Below are 18,243 nucleotides of genomic sequence, written 5' to 3'. Positions count from 1 at the left end.
CTTTTTACCACAGATTTTCACATTCAATGACCAATATGTGAACTGAGAATATGATTTTTCTTATTCTTTTCCCCCCCCCTGAGATCTGCCTAGATAGTTCAGGCTGACCTTGAACTTACAATCCTCTTGTCTTAGCTCCCCCAGGATTGAGGTCACAAGTATGTACTACCACACTTGGGTCCAGTGCTGGAATTTCCATGTATTGCAGGATCCCAGTGGGTAAACTACCAACAAGATGGGCAGAATACAATCTTTGATATGTAGAATCCACCCAGGTGACTTTAGGTATAGACATGACAGATGCTAGGGTTCACCAAAGTAGGTTTAAGTTTACAGAGTAGATCCACTGAAACTATGCTTCCAGGTTTGGATTGTAACTCAAGGAAATTCCAGATACAGTATTTATTTCCCTTCTTATGTAGTTCCTCAAGATATGTTGCTAGCATATTTTCTTCTGTGGAGGCAGTCTTGTGTAGTAGTTTATTGTAGAAAGGAAAGGACTCCCAGCAACAAGGCCAGCAATACATAGCTTCATATATAATACATAAATGGAGAGGTAGCTGATTTAATGAAAACTTGGATAAATTAAATGGAGAGGTGGACTATTTAGTTTCTTATTGAACTAAAAGATCAGTTACACTCATGCATTCAAAAATATCCCTGAAGGCAAAACATGTCAGCTTCAGAACATATTATTTACTTTAATTTACTTTCCAGGAGAGCTATATTTCATCATTGAGTATACTTCTTACAGATACTTATTGAACACTAATATTTTCTTTTTGGTCTAACAAAAGTAATACTGTACTCATAAATCTATGTAACCTAGATCAGATAATGTATAAAACAATCTATATTTATACTCAATTTCACGACATGATTTTGCAATTGCAACCAACTTAAACATTTCCAGATTTGAATTAATACTCATTTCCTAAGAATTAATTATGAGACATGAGACATGTTTTAGAGCTAACCTGTATGAATTAAAAGTTATGAGGCAAAAATATGGCTTACACAAAAATCTGCTACACTTTGTTTTCCTTACCTGAAATCTTTTGGTCGTTGGGGTTTTTCTATTGAATTTGACAGTGTAAGATGAGTTGTGTCTTTTTACAGAGATATGCAGTCTTCAGTGTTTTTACAGCATCGGTTACTACAAAAATGATACTTCTTGTATGTCTTGTCTTGAAGGGTGGACAGAATAAAACAACTAAAAACACTACAACAAATGGTAAATGATGAAGAATTTACAGGACAAAAAACAGCGTAAAAAGGAAGACAAGTTTAAATATTGTTGTGTAAGAAAGTGATGAAAATAATACAAGGATGAGAATAAGTAAAATGATGGGCTGGAACATCTGGGAAGGCAAATGTAGAGAGAAAGAGAAGAGTTAATTAATAATCATTTAAATCTTGTATTTATATCAACTTACCAAAGCTCTGCCTCAAATAAAGATACTTCCCCAGTTAGACCTATGTTTGCTAAGTCTTAAAACACTTCATTATAAACAGCACTTTCTCACTCTGCTAAACATCTATACTGCCCCTCCCTCCACCCAAGAGTGTAGCTGAAAACACCACATGCTTGGTATTCAAAAACCTGCGAAATGAAAACCCAAGCTGGTACCAAAACGCACTCAATAGAAAAGAGTAACATTTACCATCGTGAAAGCCAATGGGTTCCCTCATAGCCCCCCCACCTCCACCCCCAGCCCCTGCCCCATAGCAAAGCATAGCATCATGCAAGACAAGCGATGGGGTTGCCCTTCTCTAGCCGTGGTCAACAGGCAAGAAACCTAACCGTCATGCTGATGCGCGTAAACTGGGTTTTAAACATCGGTGTCTCGAGTGTGTTCAAAGCCATGCATGCTGTTGTACTTCGGTGGGTTCTCCAATGGATACAGGGCATCAGGCTGCTGCCAGGGGATGGTACTGCCTGCTTTAATGTGGTAAACGTGGCATTGATCTTTCAGTGGCCACCATACCTGGCCAACGCTGTTGAGTCCCATTCATCCGGTATGCCTCTACAAGTCAGCAGGGAAATGCTGCTTTCCCCTGTGCTGGAATACTTATTATTATTTCTTTGAAGTAGTATTGCCTTGAAGCTATGCTACAAGCTTCTCACTGTGGATCTCCACTATTGAACTCTGGGTGTTCTAACTGGAATTAACCACCTTGTTGCTTCAACTTAGGTAGAGGGGTGACTTGAATGTGTCTTCTCCATTGGGCTCTGGGCACAAGATCATGGCGCCTTACTATCAGTTTGTACACTTATCAGAAGTTTCGAATAATCTTGTTTAATTCGGAAAAAAAAATTAGAGTGTCACTCCCAATTCCTGGGATTTGAGGGGTGCACCAACTTTACCCCAGTTTATTTAGTCATTTTTATGATCTTAAACTCAGTTTGGACCTTAATCACAAACCTCAAATAAACACTTGAGGTTTCTTATTGAGGACCTTTATGCCGGCCAACTTGTTAGGGAAATACTGAAAAATGTTGACCTTTTAAAATGATAATGTGCATTAAAACTCATCAGTCCTTATACAAAACTTGGTTGTGTCAGTGTTAAATGTCCCCTTCAAATAGAACAGGAAGGAATAATTGTTAGTCATCTATCGGGTTTCGGGTAGGACACACTGTGAAAACACAGGGCTTTAAAGCCCAGGAAGGCTATGCGATGGATCTTCCCTAACATGATGTGTAAGTCAGGGTTGGAGACGCCCCACGAGGGACCGCAGCTCCGTGGGCCATCGCCAAGGCTCGCAAAAAGCAGAACTGTACCTGACTCACGGATATGGGCTCCTCGGCGCCGCGATCATCCGCAGACTTGGGTACCTCCAGGCGGTCGATGAAGGTCTGCAGCTCCTTGCGGAAAGCCTTCATCTGCGCGTTGATGCGGTAGAGCAGCTCGTGTTCGCGGATGCGGCTGCCATCGTCTTCCTCGTCCATGAGTCCGAACAGGTCCCCGTTGGCCACGTAGATGCGCGCCTCAGTGATGATAGTGCTCGTGTCAGCGATGAGCCGATCGATGGTCTTTCCCAGGCGCTCGGCCTCGGAGCGGATGTCCTTCATCTGCTGTCGATCGGAGAAGCTCTTGGGCCAGGGCCCGGGTGCGGGGTAGAAGGAGCGGGTGGGCGTGAGGGAGCGGATGTTCCGCACCTCCTCGGAGTCGCTCTCCCCGCCAATAGGCCCTTCGCGCTTGCGGTGGGGAGGCCGGGAGTCATCGTCGCTCTCCTTCTTGCCGGCATCGCTCTCGGCGTCGCTGTCACGGGGGCTGCCACGGATACCCAGGTGTGAGGCCAGGTCGTAGCGCTGCATGTTGGACATGAGCACGCGGTTCTCGTACTGCAGCTGCATGACCTTGCCGCTCAACTCGTTGATCTGCAGGCGCGCCGCCTTCAGCTCCTCCTGCAGGGCCTCGGTCTTGGCGCTGTCATGGTGCCTGGAGCTGTCATGGCCGCTGGATTTGTACTTGTACTTGTTGAGCTCGGCAGTGATGCGCTTGTTCTGCTCCTCAAGGTCAGCCACGTTCCTCCGCAGCAACTCGGTCTCGTCTTCCACCAGCTGCAGGTGCTGTCGCAGCTCCGACAAGGACTCGCTCTGCTCCCTCATGAGGGGGTTGGCCGAGCCATTGAAGTCGTCGCCTCGCAGGTCGTCCAGTTCTGCCTTCAGGCCTCGGTTCTCCACCTCGAGTTCCACTATTTTCCTGCCCAGGATGTTGGCCTCTTCCTCCACCAGCCGCAGCCGCAGCTTGAGCTCAGCCTCCCTGGTGCTGGGAGGTCCCCCAGCTTCTCCCTTGGGTAGAGGACTGTCCAGATCCCCATAGAAGGATCTGTACTTCTGGAGTTCGTGCTCAAATCTGTCCTTTTCTTTGTCGATCTTGGCCATTTTTTTTCTCATCAGGGCAGCCTCTTCCTTAACGAACTGCAGCTGGCACTTCAAGTCCTCGTTATCCTCCTCATTAGGGGAAAAGTGGGGGAGAGGACAGGAGGTCATTTCTATGCAAACAGAGAAAACAACCGAGGAAGGACATCTGCAAAAATAATTTCTTTTTCTTGTAATTACCACCGAGTGGCACAAATAGAGGTGTGTGTTTTCTCTGCATCCCTTACTTCTTCATTCAGTTGAAAAGTAAGGTAGTGTAGCTGGCCAGGTGTGGTGCATGACTTTAATCACAGCACTAGGAAGGCAGAGGCAGGTGGATCTCTGCGAGTTGGAGGCCAGCCTGGTCTGCAGAGTGAGTTCCAGGACAGGTTCCAAAGCAATACAGAGAAACCCTGTCTCGAAAAAAAAATAATTAAGGTCGTATGTTCTGGAAACCAAAAGAAAAGAGGATAGGGGAAAGCTCGTTCACCACTATTCAGGGCTCATTATATGTGCTAACTCCTGATATTTTGTTTGTGATCTAACAAATGAAGCTTGCCTGAAGAGCAGAGAAGTAAAGGAGCCAGCCACGGGAGGGACTTCTGAATCCTCAAACCATATTGGCAATCCTATTGGCAAACCTATTGGCAATCCTGTCTCTACAAAACCTCCCTCAGACTTGAATCTCAGAGATACTGTCTGCACTGCCTTATATTCCTCTCTCTGCCCAGCCATATCCCTTCCTGTGTCTTCCCTAGTGGTGGGATTAAAGGCCTGTGGCTTCCAATTACTGAGATTAAACTTCTGGCCCTGTTTCTCTTTTAGACTGGATCAATTCCGTGTAGTCCAGCATGGCCTTGAACTAACAGAAATCCTTCTGCCTCTTTCTCGAGTGCTGGGATTAAAAGTGTGTGCCATCACTGCCTGGCCTCTATGGCTAATTAGTGTTGCTAATTCTGCACTCTAATCTTCAGACAAACTTTATTTGTTAAAACACAAACAAAATCACACCACACTAACTGCTGCCAACCATTTCACAGTCCTCTCAGCAATGTTCTTTTTATTTTGAACTCCCTCCCCCGCCCCCCGCCAAAACTGCCCTAAATATAAAACCTATTTGCTCTAAGGAACATGGAGTCCCTTCACACTCATTCACTGTCATTTATTGAGCTTGAGTGTGAACCAGATGCTCTTCCGCTCTTAAAAAAAAAAAAAAAAGACTTGATTTAATAGTCAGAATGATTGTATAATTAGGAATCAATGATGTATTCCTTACTTATATTCTCCCTGGGTTAAAAGTGTCAGGTGACTTGCTCAAGGCTACACAGTGGGAGAGAAGAGAAATAGTCTATGACTTACTTCTCTCTGAAGCTATAACTCCTGAGCATTGTCAGAGAATAATCTTCTATCCACTGCTATTTGAAGGAAGATTGCTTCAAAGCTCACACAAAAGGGAAAGTCTCACACAAAATGATCCATGCAAGGTGAAATTGGTAGGTTCTCTGCATGGTTTCTTGAAAAAAGATGCAGTGTCATCTGCTAAAATGGACAGAGTTGACTCTGCCTGTTGAGTTGTAATTGTAGTGAATCTTCTCATGCATTCTCACTCTGACCTCGAAAGCCTAATCATCAACTAAATTGAAACACTAACTAAGAAATAGGCCTCTCTCTTAAGAACATTCATAGAAGGTCTTATTATGTCTGTAGTAGTTTGAAGGGTGGTCCCATAGGCTCACAATTCTGAACACTTGGTCACTAGGTGTAGAACTATTTGGGAAGGATTAAGAGATGGAGCCTTGTTAGAAGAGCTGTGTCACCAAGAAGTAGCTTTGGCATTCCAAAAGTCTCAAGTCATCACCTCTGTACTCTCTCTTCCTTCTGTTTGTGGACCAAAATGTGAGCTCATGGCTGTGTCTGATTTACCCTGCCATCATGAACTCTAACCTTCTAAAACTGAAATCACAGTAAAATGCTTTCTTGTATAAGTTTCCTTGGTCATGTCATTTTATCACAGCAATGAAAAGGTAACTAATACAGTATCCAAGAATACTTTTTTCCAAAGATCATTTCTCAAAATTCACTTTAGTGTCCTTATTTAGATAAACAACTATATTAGTAGATAGGCAGAGATAAATAGATGATAGATAGATAGATGGATAGATAGATGATAGGTGATAGTTTTTACAGCATATTTTATGGAATCCAGGGCTTAACAATTCTATGCAAATATTCTGCCAAGCAACATACTTAATCCTTCTTTTAAAAATTGAAATAAACATCCCTTCTTTACTCAGACACAGTTTTTGAGGTGCACTCTGATAAACAACTATGGAGGATGGACTTCTGGTAGAGAGGTTGTGGAAGCAACGGTCAAAAGGTATAGATCTTTTGCCCTCCTAACTCCTAATGAGAGAAGGAAGGGTTGGAGAGCTGCCGGTGGTGCAGAGGCTGAGCTCCACACTCCTTCTGCCTCTATAGGCTCACTCCAGTCATCAGAGCAGCTGGAACTTTCACCTCTTTACAGATGAGAAGGCTTATCATGGCAGAGCACAGGTCAGTAGGTGGCAGAACAGAATCTGTATTCAGGCTGATTGCAAAAGTAACATCATTTGATCTGTTTCTAGAACAGAAGTGCAAATAAGGAAACTAGGGCAGTGGGTAAAGTCGAAGAACTAGGATGTGCTGCCCTCTGTTTTCCTTGAGAAACCATGTATGAGCACTGAGGGGATCACAGAGAGCGGGAGTGAAACAACCTTCAATAATGCACCAAGGGGATACATCACAGAAAGCTTTCATGGGAGAATCCAGTCCACAAGGAGAGAGAGAAACAGCCTTGCAGGAGGTTCTTGAGATCAAGGACATCTTACTGTGTTTAAGGCCACATCATCCAAAGATGAAAAAAAATTACCCTGGAATTCTGAACTTTAGGGTCTGACTCCAGGTACAGAAAGAACAAAGAGTAACAAATTCTGGGTGACAAATATGGATTTAGTTGTAGGACAGCACTGAATGGAGACTATATAAATATCTACCGGTAGCCATGTGGAACCTCGGGGCTGAGATCATGAACATTTATGCTCTGAGACCTAGAGAAATCTTATGTTTGATCAAAGGACAAGATGACTTGATGTGATGACTGAAGCTATTGCAACAGTTATGGAGGCAACCAAACAAGAGGAGAAAAGAAAGGCACAATGATAAGAAAAGCTCAATGTTTGGCAGGTAGTATAGTGTTGTAGGGTATTTGTATACTATGTGAAGGCATGTTGCTGTGATAGTGTAGGAGATTTGTATACTGTGTGAAGGTGTGTTGCTGCAATAGTGTTGTAGGGTATTTGTATACTGTGTGAAGGTGTGTCGCTGCAATAGTGTTGTAGGGTATTTGTATACTGTGTGAAGGTGTGTTGCTGAGATAATGCTGTAGGAGATTTGTACACTGTGTGAAGGTGTGTTGCTGTGATTGTTATAATAAAGAGTTTTGGAAGTTGCTTGCTCTGCACTTTCTGTTTTCTCAGACAATAGTGTATCTTTCTCAGATCTCTGATGGGATTAATGATGAGATAGTTATAGTTTTCCTTGTTAAGAATTCAAAAAAGAAACCCACAAAAGAGGTGTAAAGTATATATCTTTTAAGATATAAAAACTTAAGTTATTTATCTAAGAAAATGTTTTGAGGTCTAAAAAGAGTTTTGGGTTGGTAATACAAGTTAGGATAGGAAACAAATTATGTACAAAACTTTGGACTCACCAAGATAGGATAAATAATGAAGAATGTTTTTCTGAATTTGCTAAATGCAAGTTGACTGGACATTTTGAATGTAATTCTTACTCAGTAATTGTTCTTATTGCAGATAGTTTTACTATGTCAGAGTTAAAACATTTCCTTTTTGATTTAGATGGAAAGGGGGAAATGAAGTACTTGTACACGATGTGAAGGTATATTGCTATGATTGGTGTAAAAAAGAGCTGAATGGTCAACAGCTAGGCAGGAGGTATGGACAGGGCTTCCAGGGACAGAGAGGACTCTGGGAAGAAGAAAGGCAGAGACACAAGGAGATGAAAAGCAAAGAAGGTACACAAGAGGGGAAGTAACAACCATGAGCCACATGGCAGAATGTAAGTTAATATACATGGTTAACTTAAGTTATAAAAGCTAGTTAGTAACAAGATTAAGCTATAGGCTGAGCTTTCCTAATTAATAAGAAGTCTCCATATCATTACTTGGAAGCTGGTGGGATAAGGAAATACTTGTTACATAGTAGGCCAACAATCAGAGAGAAAATGACTAGTCATTTTCATGCATAGGCTAAGTTTTATAGGCAAGTATACTTAGCTGAGATTCAGTACCTGGGCAGTCATCTATATGGTAGAAAACTTTATTTTCTATTACAGAAAATCCTTTATTCTACTGACATATGGCATGGTTTAATCTAGTTAGCACATGAGTGGGTGGGATACAAACCACAGAGCAGAACAGAACAGAACAATTCTGCACTTTGCTGTGTCAAGCAAACCAAAGACAGAAGCATGTCTGATTGGTATGCACACCAACTCTCCTACCTACCCAAAGGGATAAAAACATATTCAAGACTGGGAAATATCCTATATCGTCATGTTAAAGGGGATGTAGTAAAAGAAAGTGGGCTCAGAAACTCATTTTACTTATTAGAAGCTAAGTCTTTTTAAGATACAAAGTGTGCTAGCTTGTGCAACTTCGAGAGTAGAACTCTGCATGTCAATGTGCTTTGTCTCTTATGTATAACCTACTTACAGGCTGCATTTAAAAGTAGGCATAAAAAATACCATACATAATTATTGAAAAAGAAATGGTTCACAGGAATTTGTTCCATCCAAAGTAGAGTGGTAAAATATATGTTTCACTTTTCTATATTAAATGAAGGCAAAAAAAAAAAAAACTGAGAATTCCAAGGTGAGAAACGAGTTGTAATTTCAGTCCATGCCAAAGACTCACTCATAGGAAGGCAAAGATGATATATGAAGAAGGAAACACAATAAATGTCCAGTAGGATGCAAGCTGATCCTGGTTTTGATCTGAAAGACTAATGTTGGAAGTCAATTTGCATTTAACCAGTTATATATATTTACTTCTTTCGGTCGGTGCTCAGTAACTCTCAACTAAGATCTGAGATATGTATGTATGTATGTATGTATGTATGTATGTATGTATGTATGTATGTATGTACACACACACTGAAGGCAGCAAGTAACAAAGGTTTCAATACAGGCAACTTGTTCTCCATTAATCCACTTAATATTATTTCTCACAAAACAGAGCCATTCTCCTGCAGGGGGAAGGCACAAGGAATAGTAGATGCACACAATCATATATGATGGGAGACAAAATATTGGCTTTTGTCTTCCACCGGCTGACCCCATACTGATGGACTGGCTCAAAAAGTTCATGGCCAGATCAGGACTTATGACACAACAGTTGTGGGCTAATCAACAACCTAAAATCAGAAGAGAAAAGTTCTTCAGAGACTTTAAAACTCCAGGACACAAGAAGAACTGGATTTCTCAGCTGTCCAAGTCCCTGCTCTGCTTTGCAAAGTGTCCTATTCTCCAAGTGCCTGCTGCATGTGTGTGTTTCCCTAATCCTCCAATAAACACCTTTCTTCAACGGCCAGTTCTGTTTGTGGTGCTTGACACTTCATTGTGACCTGCTGCACATTAGATTTTACCACCCTTTAACTGTTGAACTGACAGAGAAAACAAGCTGATCAAGAGCCCTAGACTGTATCAGTACTAGTTTAGCTTCCATCCACTATTCTCTCGTTCCAATGGTCCTTAGCCCATGTTAAGTTTATTTTTAGTACTTTCTTTCCTTCCTTTTGTCTTCTTAGTCACTGGTACCAAGAATGACATCATCATCATCATCATCATCATCAGCCTGTCTGACCCTTCAATTGTCTCTTCCCACAGCATTCTTTATTCTGCAGATAGTCATTCCACTGACTTCATTAATTATGAAAGAATGAAATTAGCACTCTGCTACAGTTTTCAAATAAAGCAATTCAGAGAGCACTAACAATGTGTTGTTATGGGCTTATCATGTAAAAGCTCATATGGTATTAGTTAGTGCTAGCTTTATCAGCAACTACTCTAACAATTTACCATCTGTGTCTACAGCTACATAGTTCATATACATAAATGCTATGTTTCACATACAACCATCTAGCCATTAAGTCTATTTATATATATAGCTTATTAACATGTACATTAGGAGGTGCTTGATATGATCTTTAAATTTTTATTTTGACATACCTCTGTGGGTGTCTGTTGAGCCTTTTTTTCAGATTTTGGCAAATCTTTACTTCCTCTTCTTTTTAAGGATAACTGAAACAAAGCAAGAACATGATTAGTTTGGTAAACTAATAAGTTTTAACTTAGTTGTTTTTTTAAGTATCCTAATCTCATATGACAAGACTAAGACAAATAAAAAGAGTTCCTAAGGAAGGAAGAATTCCCGAGACAGACAGCTTTAAATATAATTTTCCCAGAAGCAGAGGTGTAAATCACAGTAGAATGTAGCTAGCAATTAGCCATTTATTGTGAAATGCAGAGAAATAACTCAGACAAAATACAGAGCTGTGACTCAACATGCTATAGAACATGTAGGCAAGTACTGTTAGCGCTCTTTTATCACTAAGAGAAAAAGCAAGAGGAGGTTAAAGTGTTATTTCTATTGTTGGTTAAGTTGCGATAATCTCATCAAGACGGTTTCAGTGGATTCATGTGGAATCTGCAGAAGTCCATCTTCTCATTTCACACCCCTTCAAACAAAGACCCATGTGATGCAATGGGAAGTGGGAAGTGGGTGGTGAGACGAAAAGAGCTCTCCATCTCAAGGAGTAGGTGGCCTGGGAGTCTCAGGAATGAGGGCTTTTTCAAGGGAAACTTGGAGTCTGGACCATTCGCTAAAATCTTCCATATTTAAAATTCAAGCAAATACGAATTCACAGAATATTGACAAGTGCCCATGTCATGGACCAGCACTCTGTAATCAGTGATGCTCACTTCCATTTCTCGCTCTAATAAGAATGGCCTGTGCAAATACTAATTACCCATGTGTAACTACCTATCAAATGCAGTAGGCATTGAGCTACAGAATCAAAGTTCAATTAGATAGCACACATACCTACAGAAGCTCGTTAGATAAGGGAGAGAGAGGAAGCCAAGAATTACAGTGCATGGTGGAAAATGCAATGATTTGGGCTCTAAGAAGCATGGATTTTTTTTTTTCTTAGTGAAGTATCACCTGCATAACAAAAATGCTTGCCATTCTATTCGGCCTATTTGTTATCCTGATCCTTATTTAACCACGATACAGGTCCACACCCTAACCATCCATGTTCCCCAATGAGAGCAATGGCCAGATACTCTGTCTTCAAACTCACAGCTTTGCTGTGAGTTATTCAGAATATCCAAGTGGTGACTTGGGAATTTTTGCCATTTCTCTTTTAAGTTGTCAATTAGATGCTGACTTTAACTTCTAAGTTCTTGCTCCTTATGCAGGAGTCTGATATAAATAAATAGCTAATTACTGTTTCCTTATTCTCTTACAGTACTCTGGTGCATGGTCTGGCCAGTTGTACAATTGCATTTAACCTTGTGTTAACTTTATAGTTAACCCTATATGACCTATATGTTCATCTTGATACAATTTCTTCTCTTAATGTTCTCCTCAGAGTTATACAGTTATTACCTCCTGACTTACAATCTTTTTTTTTTACATATTTATTTGTTGGTTTATTTATTTATTATGTATGCAGGGTTCTGCCTGCATGTATGCCTTCAGGCCAGGAAAGGGCATGGATCTCTATAGATTGTTAGGAGCCACCATGTGGTTACTGGGAATTGAACTCGGGATCTCTGGAAAAGCAACCAGTGCTCTTAACCTCTGAGCCATCTTTTCAGGCCCTGACTTACATTCTTGACCATTGCTATCCATTAAGTTTTGTAATGGACCCTTAGATAGAGCCCTCTGACAGCTGCCCCCACCATTGTCAACCGATGTCAACCAGAAGCAATTAAAGAGATCAGCACCCATAAACCCCTGAAAGCAATTTGGGTGACTAATGGATCATGGGCCACCCCACTTATCTGTCTTCTTGCTACTCAGGACTCAGAATTAAAGATGCTAGACTGAAGTCTTCCCTCAACCTTTGGTCCCATCAACTCTCAGAAAATCCTTAGAGAAATCTGAGACCAGCTAACAACATCCATCAGGTTCCACTTGATTCCGTGGTTGCTGCAGCACTCTGAAATGAAAAAGACTAGATCTGACACTGCTAGTGTGTTTCCTCCTCCACAAATGGTGCTGCTTCCACATCAGTGCATCCTACCTGGTTTGCCCTAGACACGGGGAACAGACACAAATTCATCCACAGGCTTCCTAAGGATGGGCTTCTAGCTCCCCCCTCCCACTCTGGATCCTCCCCACCATCACTTCTTTATTCCTCATGTTTTCACCCTGTCTTTTAAAACGATTTACTTCCTGCACTTCACCCTATAACCAAACAGAATGTTCTATGTAAGCTCCCCAATCGATGGCTCTCACCCTGTAACGTTCCATTTGCTCTGTTGTGTGCTGATACATCTGCAAAAGGCCCTTTTAGACACTGCAGAGAAACTCTGGTTGCAAGAGACCTTCAACCTTCACCCCAGGCCAGATCCTTTACAATGGGCCTCTCCTTTCCCCTGTCCCCTTCCTTTGATGCTCTGTATCTTCCAGTTAGTTCTGCTAGCTCATTTTGGTGCAGCGCCCCTGGCAGTGGGGCTAGTCACTGTCACTATGAGTCAACTCTGTGCCCACGTCCTCTCACTGACCCACTCCATCTCACCCACCTCTTCTCTTCCCTCTGCCTCCACCTTCCTGGGAAATCTCAGTTTTACTCTGTAATCAAATCATCTGCATAATGATTATTTTTCAGTAAGTCTTTCCAGAAATACAGGATGGCATTTGCGTGATCCATCGTGACCAATCAAGTTAAAACTCCCCTCCAGCTAAGTCACCAGAGGACTCCTCTCTTCAACAGACCTAAAACTATGCCTGTCCAACACTGACCCTCCATAACAGGAAGCAGCTAAAAATCTATGTCCCCACTTTTCTGTATCTACATTTTGTTCATCTCCTTAGAGTTTGAAATGATAGTTTTCCTACTAAAAGACCATACCTCCCGGCTTCCTTTGAAGCAAGGCAAAGCAACTGCAAAAGAGAGAACAGGGGCAGAAAATGTGGTTCAGTCATTTCTGCCCCTGTAAAGGGTTGCAGCCATCTTCTTCCTCAGACATTCTAATCCACTTTTGTGGTATGAGATAGTCTCAAGCATTCAGGTGAGTGAAATTGCGACATTATGCCCGCCACCTCAGAGATCTTCTTAGAATTGGAAGCTGTGCAGTCTGACTCAGCAGTTGGCAAGAAATAGTCCCAAGAATACCAACAATATAGGGGACTAAGTTAGAAACTCTGGAACATTCTATATAAAGGCTATCTAAGGGAACACCCAAATTTATTTTCACTGAATATTGAATTCTTTTTATAAAGAACTTATTCTATTATTGTTTATGGCTCACTTCATTCTATACCACAGCAATAATAAAACCAAGGTGATCATCATTCTTTGAGGAGTTCCCAATTTGGCCTGTTCACTGGATAATTCAATAATGCCACAAAAGCATTGATGATGTAAAATGATTAACTGGCCTTGATTGTGCACTAATTTATGTCAACATTCTACATGTACCTCAACTAGTCACTTTGAAGATGCTGAACCAAGAACTTAGCAAAATAGATAAACATTTTTTTTTTCAAGTGCAGTCACTAAAACAGCATCGATATGTCACCAGGAAGCTGGTACAAAAGCAACTTCTTGAGACCCATCCTAGGTCCAGCAAATCAGAAACACTGAGGCTGATCTACAACTTAATAAAGCCTGTAGGTTTTTTTTAATCTTCTTTTCTTGAGACAGAGTAATCCAAGCTAGCCAGAACTAGCAATCCCCCTGCTTCATCTTCTTAAGGGTGCCCAGATTACAGATGGAGGCAGCTCACAGCCTCAACCAGTGATTCTGATACTCAGTCTGCCTCTGTCCAAAATTACTACTAGGATGCAAATAAGATTGCTTAAGCCTGACAAGCTGAATTGGGTTCCCAGGCCCCTCATAGTGGAAGACAAGGTCTGATTCCTGCAATTAACTGATTACCTTATATGCACACCCCAACATGCCTGCCTAGACATACACCAGACACAGAGAACTCCCAATAAATAAGTAAATAAATGGGGGGGGGCAAGTAACAACCTAGTATGTTGAATCCTATTCAGGCCCAAGTCTGTGATTCCCTGATCGTTACCCATTTGATCACAAAGGAGAAAGGTTAACCTAGTCTCTGGCTAGACCTGGTAGGGAAAGCTAGGAATGACTTCTGGAATAAAGTAACATCTCATATTGAATCTGGAGCATAAGTAGACAGGCCATGGTAGACAGAAAGGAAAAAAGAAGAGAGAAAGAATTGTAAAGGTTTTATATAGAAATAAAATCTATTCCTGAGAAACAGAAATTCAGTGTGGGGGGTGATGGGAAAGGAAGATAAGCATGGCATGAAATTCATAGTGGTCTAAATTAGACCCGGAAAGACACGAAAAAGGTCTCCATATATCTCACTAATGTTGCACAATTGATTTAATTAGAATCAATGGCAGCTTTTAAGGGAAAACAATGTCATTAGAGCAACTCAGTTCAGATGGCAGTCCAAATGGCCACAAGATGAAGGGCAGATGTGCAAGGGTTATGAGGGAAAATGTGTTCTCGTTCTGAAAATATTATCCTTATTTGTGCCATATCCATTGTGTGTGTGTGTGTGTGTGTGTGTGTGTGTGTGTGTGTGTGTATGTATGTATGTATGTATGTATAGTTAGTTTTTAACTGTCAACTTGAAACATCCTAAAATCATGACAAGAAGGAAATATTAATGACAGATTGTCAACTTAGCTTGGGAGTAGGCATGCCTATAGTAAGAAAGTATCCTGATTATGTAAATTGATCTGGGAAAACCTGCTTAGCTTGTATGGCTTCATTCTCTAGGCAGGGAATCTTGAACCCTTGAACTGGATGAGTGGAGAAGGACCCAAATACAACCTTGTATGCATTTACTCTCTCCCTGCCCTGGTCTTTGGCCTCTTCTATCTGATTCAAGTTTTTGTTGCCTTGACTTCCCCGTGGTGATGGACTATAACTGAGAACCAAGAGCTAAAATAAACTCTGTCCCTTAAGTTGCCTTTGTCGCAGTATTTTATCACAGCAACAAGAAACTGTAAGGAAATGTAACTGTGGTAGTTTAAATGTAATTGACCCCCATAATCTCATAGGGAGGGACACTCTTGGGAGATGTGGCTTTACTGGAGGAAGTGTGTCACTGTGGGGGCAGGCTGTGAGGTTTCCTATGCTCAGGAGACCACCAGTCAGACCAGGAGGCCTGAACAGTCTATGGGGCCTCTGGTAGTGGATCAGTATTTATTCCTACTATACGAATTGACTTTGGGAGCCCATTCCACATGGAGGGATACTCCCTCAACCTGGACACATAGGGGAGCGCCTGGGCCCTGCTCCAAATGATAAGACAGACTTTGATGATCCCCCATAGAAAGCATCATCCTCCCTGGGGAGCAGATAGGGGATGGGATGGGAGCTTGGTGGGGGGCATGGGAGGATGGGAGAGAGAGGGAACTGGGATTGATATGTAAAATTAGATTGTTTGTAATCTAAGTTTTAAAAAATATGTTTTCCTGTAAAGGTTTTGTATTGACTAAAAACAGAATGAAATTATTTAAAGAACAGCAAGCAGAGATATCGAAAGGCAACCAACAAATAACATATGAAAGATTGAGAATAATAGAAGAAACTGTTATTCTAGAATGGAAGAATTATAGAAAGTCATCCAGGAAGCCTGACTTTTGAAGGATTTTGCAAAATTAAATCACATAAGATGCATTAACGTCAGAGGAGAAACAGTAGGGGCAGGGATCCTGAAGACAGGGGATAGAGGAAAACATGGAAAAGATGGATCTTCTTTCAGAGCTAAGAACTTTATCCTGTAGGAAATGTTAGCATGAGACCTATGAATTAGTCCCGGAGAAATGCTGAAAGTAGGACATTCTTTTCTGGGAGGCACCTTGTGTTTTACTCTCAATTAAATAGCATTTAGGTAGGGGCGCTAAATTGAAGCGCTGTACAAAACCCTTCCCCTTGAAACCAAGGTTTATTGCTTTTAATAAGAACTAGGATAACTTTAAGTGTCAGATTCAATTTTTCAATAAATCATCTATTCGTGTCCTAGTATGATTTCATTAACTTTCTGACTTCTGTAAAACGATGATGGGAGACTGAGAAAGGTAGAGAAAGAGCAGTGACCTCTCGTCACCATTTCTACTCACTCAACCTAGAAGTCTCTCTCTCTCTCTCTCTCTCTCTCTCTCTCTCTCTCTCTCTCTCTCTCTCACACACACACAGTTTGTGTGTGTGTGTGTGTGTGTTACAATCAATGTGGGAGGCGACCACGACTTCTCTGTTGGCAGCTCAGGCACTTCAGATGGCTCTCCAGAGATTTTTGTGGGAAATATTCCTTGTTCATGTTTTTCTTTGCATTCCCATCCCCAACTTGTCCAGAAGAGGCTGCTGTGCCTTTTCCCATGTGAGAGCCAGGAAACAGAGTGTTTCTAATAATTATGCAATCACACAAAATTGATTGTTTACATTCCAAAAGTGCTAATAGATTGCCTTTTTAAAAAATTGAAATTGGGTCTACTTCTGCTTCTTTTCTACTGCTGTTTGGGTTCTTTTAACAATGAGTCTTGCTATGCAGCTCTGACTGACCTAATTCTCACTAAGTTCCCCACCCTGGTGTTGACTAGTCCCAGTAATCATCCTGCACCGGCTCTCAAGTGCTGGGATTACAAGTGAGCCCCTGATCAGGCTATGATCCTCTGAATTGGTAGCATCTTTATCTTTTCAATAGTTTAAGAATCAAGAAGAACTTAAAGTACCACCAAAAGATATTATTATGTATATCGTAACATAAAGTGAGATAGATCCATTTGTATGGTGATTAAATCAATGAACTAACTATATTAATACCTATAATTTTTACAGAGAAATAAACATGGCTATGTCATTTTCTAAACACTTTGTGTGTACCTCTTCTTTGATTCTGAGCACTGTTTTATGAGTTTGACATCATAGTACGATGCTATATAGCTGGATAAACTACTCAGCTGACAAACATTAAACCAGCATTCATGACGCCAGTTTCAGAGCTCTTGATGTGATAACCACATTTAACTGTGACCCACAGAAACAACGGTATAGTTGAGGAACCAGATTTATTATTTCTGAGCCTACCCTTCCCCATGCTTTCAGAGTGTGGCTGCACAGGCATGGGAACCTCCTTTATTCATATGTAATGCGTCTCTGTATGGAATGTACAACAAAAGTGACATATACACTGGTCCTCATCATCTTAATTGCCTATCATATCAACATTGGAGGGAGGTCCAGGGATATACCACAAAACTCTGGATAGAAACAGAAAGAAGCAGAAACCCTGTCTCAATTAAGTCTTGGAAACTAGGCATGGCAGCACATACCTCTCATCCTAGTTGTTCAGGAAGAAGGCAGGAGGATCAGCAATTCAACTTCACAAACTTAACTAAATAGCAAAGTTTAGACTAGCATAGGCTATATGCAGCCACGTCTCAAAACAAAACAAAAACCTAACAACCAACCAGGCCTTAGAAGGGCAGAAAAGTGTCTCTTGTCTCTAAACTCATCCTTTTCTTCTCTAACATGAGAAAGCTTAGAAAGGCAAGCATACCCAGACCTTAAGAGGGTGAGATAATTTCTAAACTTTATACCAATGCATGGTCATGTACCTAAAAAAATATGTGGGTAAGAGAGGCAGAGAAGCCAGTGTGATGGGCCAGTCCATTCTGCACCAAATCAAGAATGAGCCTTCAGTTCCACAAGATTCCTACCCTGTATTCAAACATCGAATTCATCAAAGGACTAAACCACCCATTACAAAAGTTGTGCTCTTCCTTGGAAGTGTCCTCACTTTCCTAATCCCATTAAAATCCAGTTGAGTTAACTATTAATATTCACCATTGCAACTTAATGGAATAATAGTCATCTGAAAAAGGATGGACTTTTGTCAGCTGTGGAAATAGAACTGAGTTGCATTATGTAAAGTAAAACGAGGCACAAAGGGATAAGAAGAACATAGACTGGCTTGTTTTGGAAGCTAAAACTTGTAATCACATAGACATACAGAGTAGAACAATGACAACAGAAGGTTAGAAA

General features: G+C 41.2%; 1 protein-coding gene across 2 annotated transcripts in view; it reads right to left on the bottom strand.

Moving 5' to 3' along the window:
• Window positions 1–1,022: 1,022 nt before the first annotated feature.
• Soga3 (SOGA family member 3) overlaps window positions 1,023–18,243 on the bottom strand; it is a 36,416-nt gene continuing 19,195 nt past the window's right edge. Inside the window, exons 4-6 of one of the 2 annotated variants that reach the window (XM_051175475.1) lie at window positions 10,154–10,225; window positions 2,795–3,961; window positions 1,023–1,361 (exon numbers count right to left, since the gene is read on the bottom strand). In XM_051175475.1, coding sequence (XP_051031432.1) covers window positions 1,251–1,361; window positions 2,795–3,961; window positions 10,154–10,225 — 1,350 coding nt within the window. In that variant the 3' untranslated portion in view covers window positions 1,023–1,250. Of the gene's footprint in view, window positions 1,362–2,785; window positions 3,962–10,153; window positions 10,226–18,243 lie in introns of both variants that reach the window. The other variant, XM_051175474.1, reaches the window with a different exon arrangement.

This window comes from Phodopus roborovskii, unplaced genomic scaffold, assembly GCF_943737965.1.
Source record: "Phodopus roborovskii unplaced genomic scaffold, PHOROB, whole genome shotgun sequence".
Classification (NCBI taxonomy): domain Eukaryota; kingdom Metazoa; phylum Chordata; class Mammalia; order Rodentia; family Cricetidae; genus Phodopus; species Phodopus roborovskii.
The sequence above is the reverse complement of the archived record's forward strand: the minus strand, read 5'-3'. Positions and strand labels throughout refer to the sequence as shown.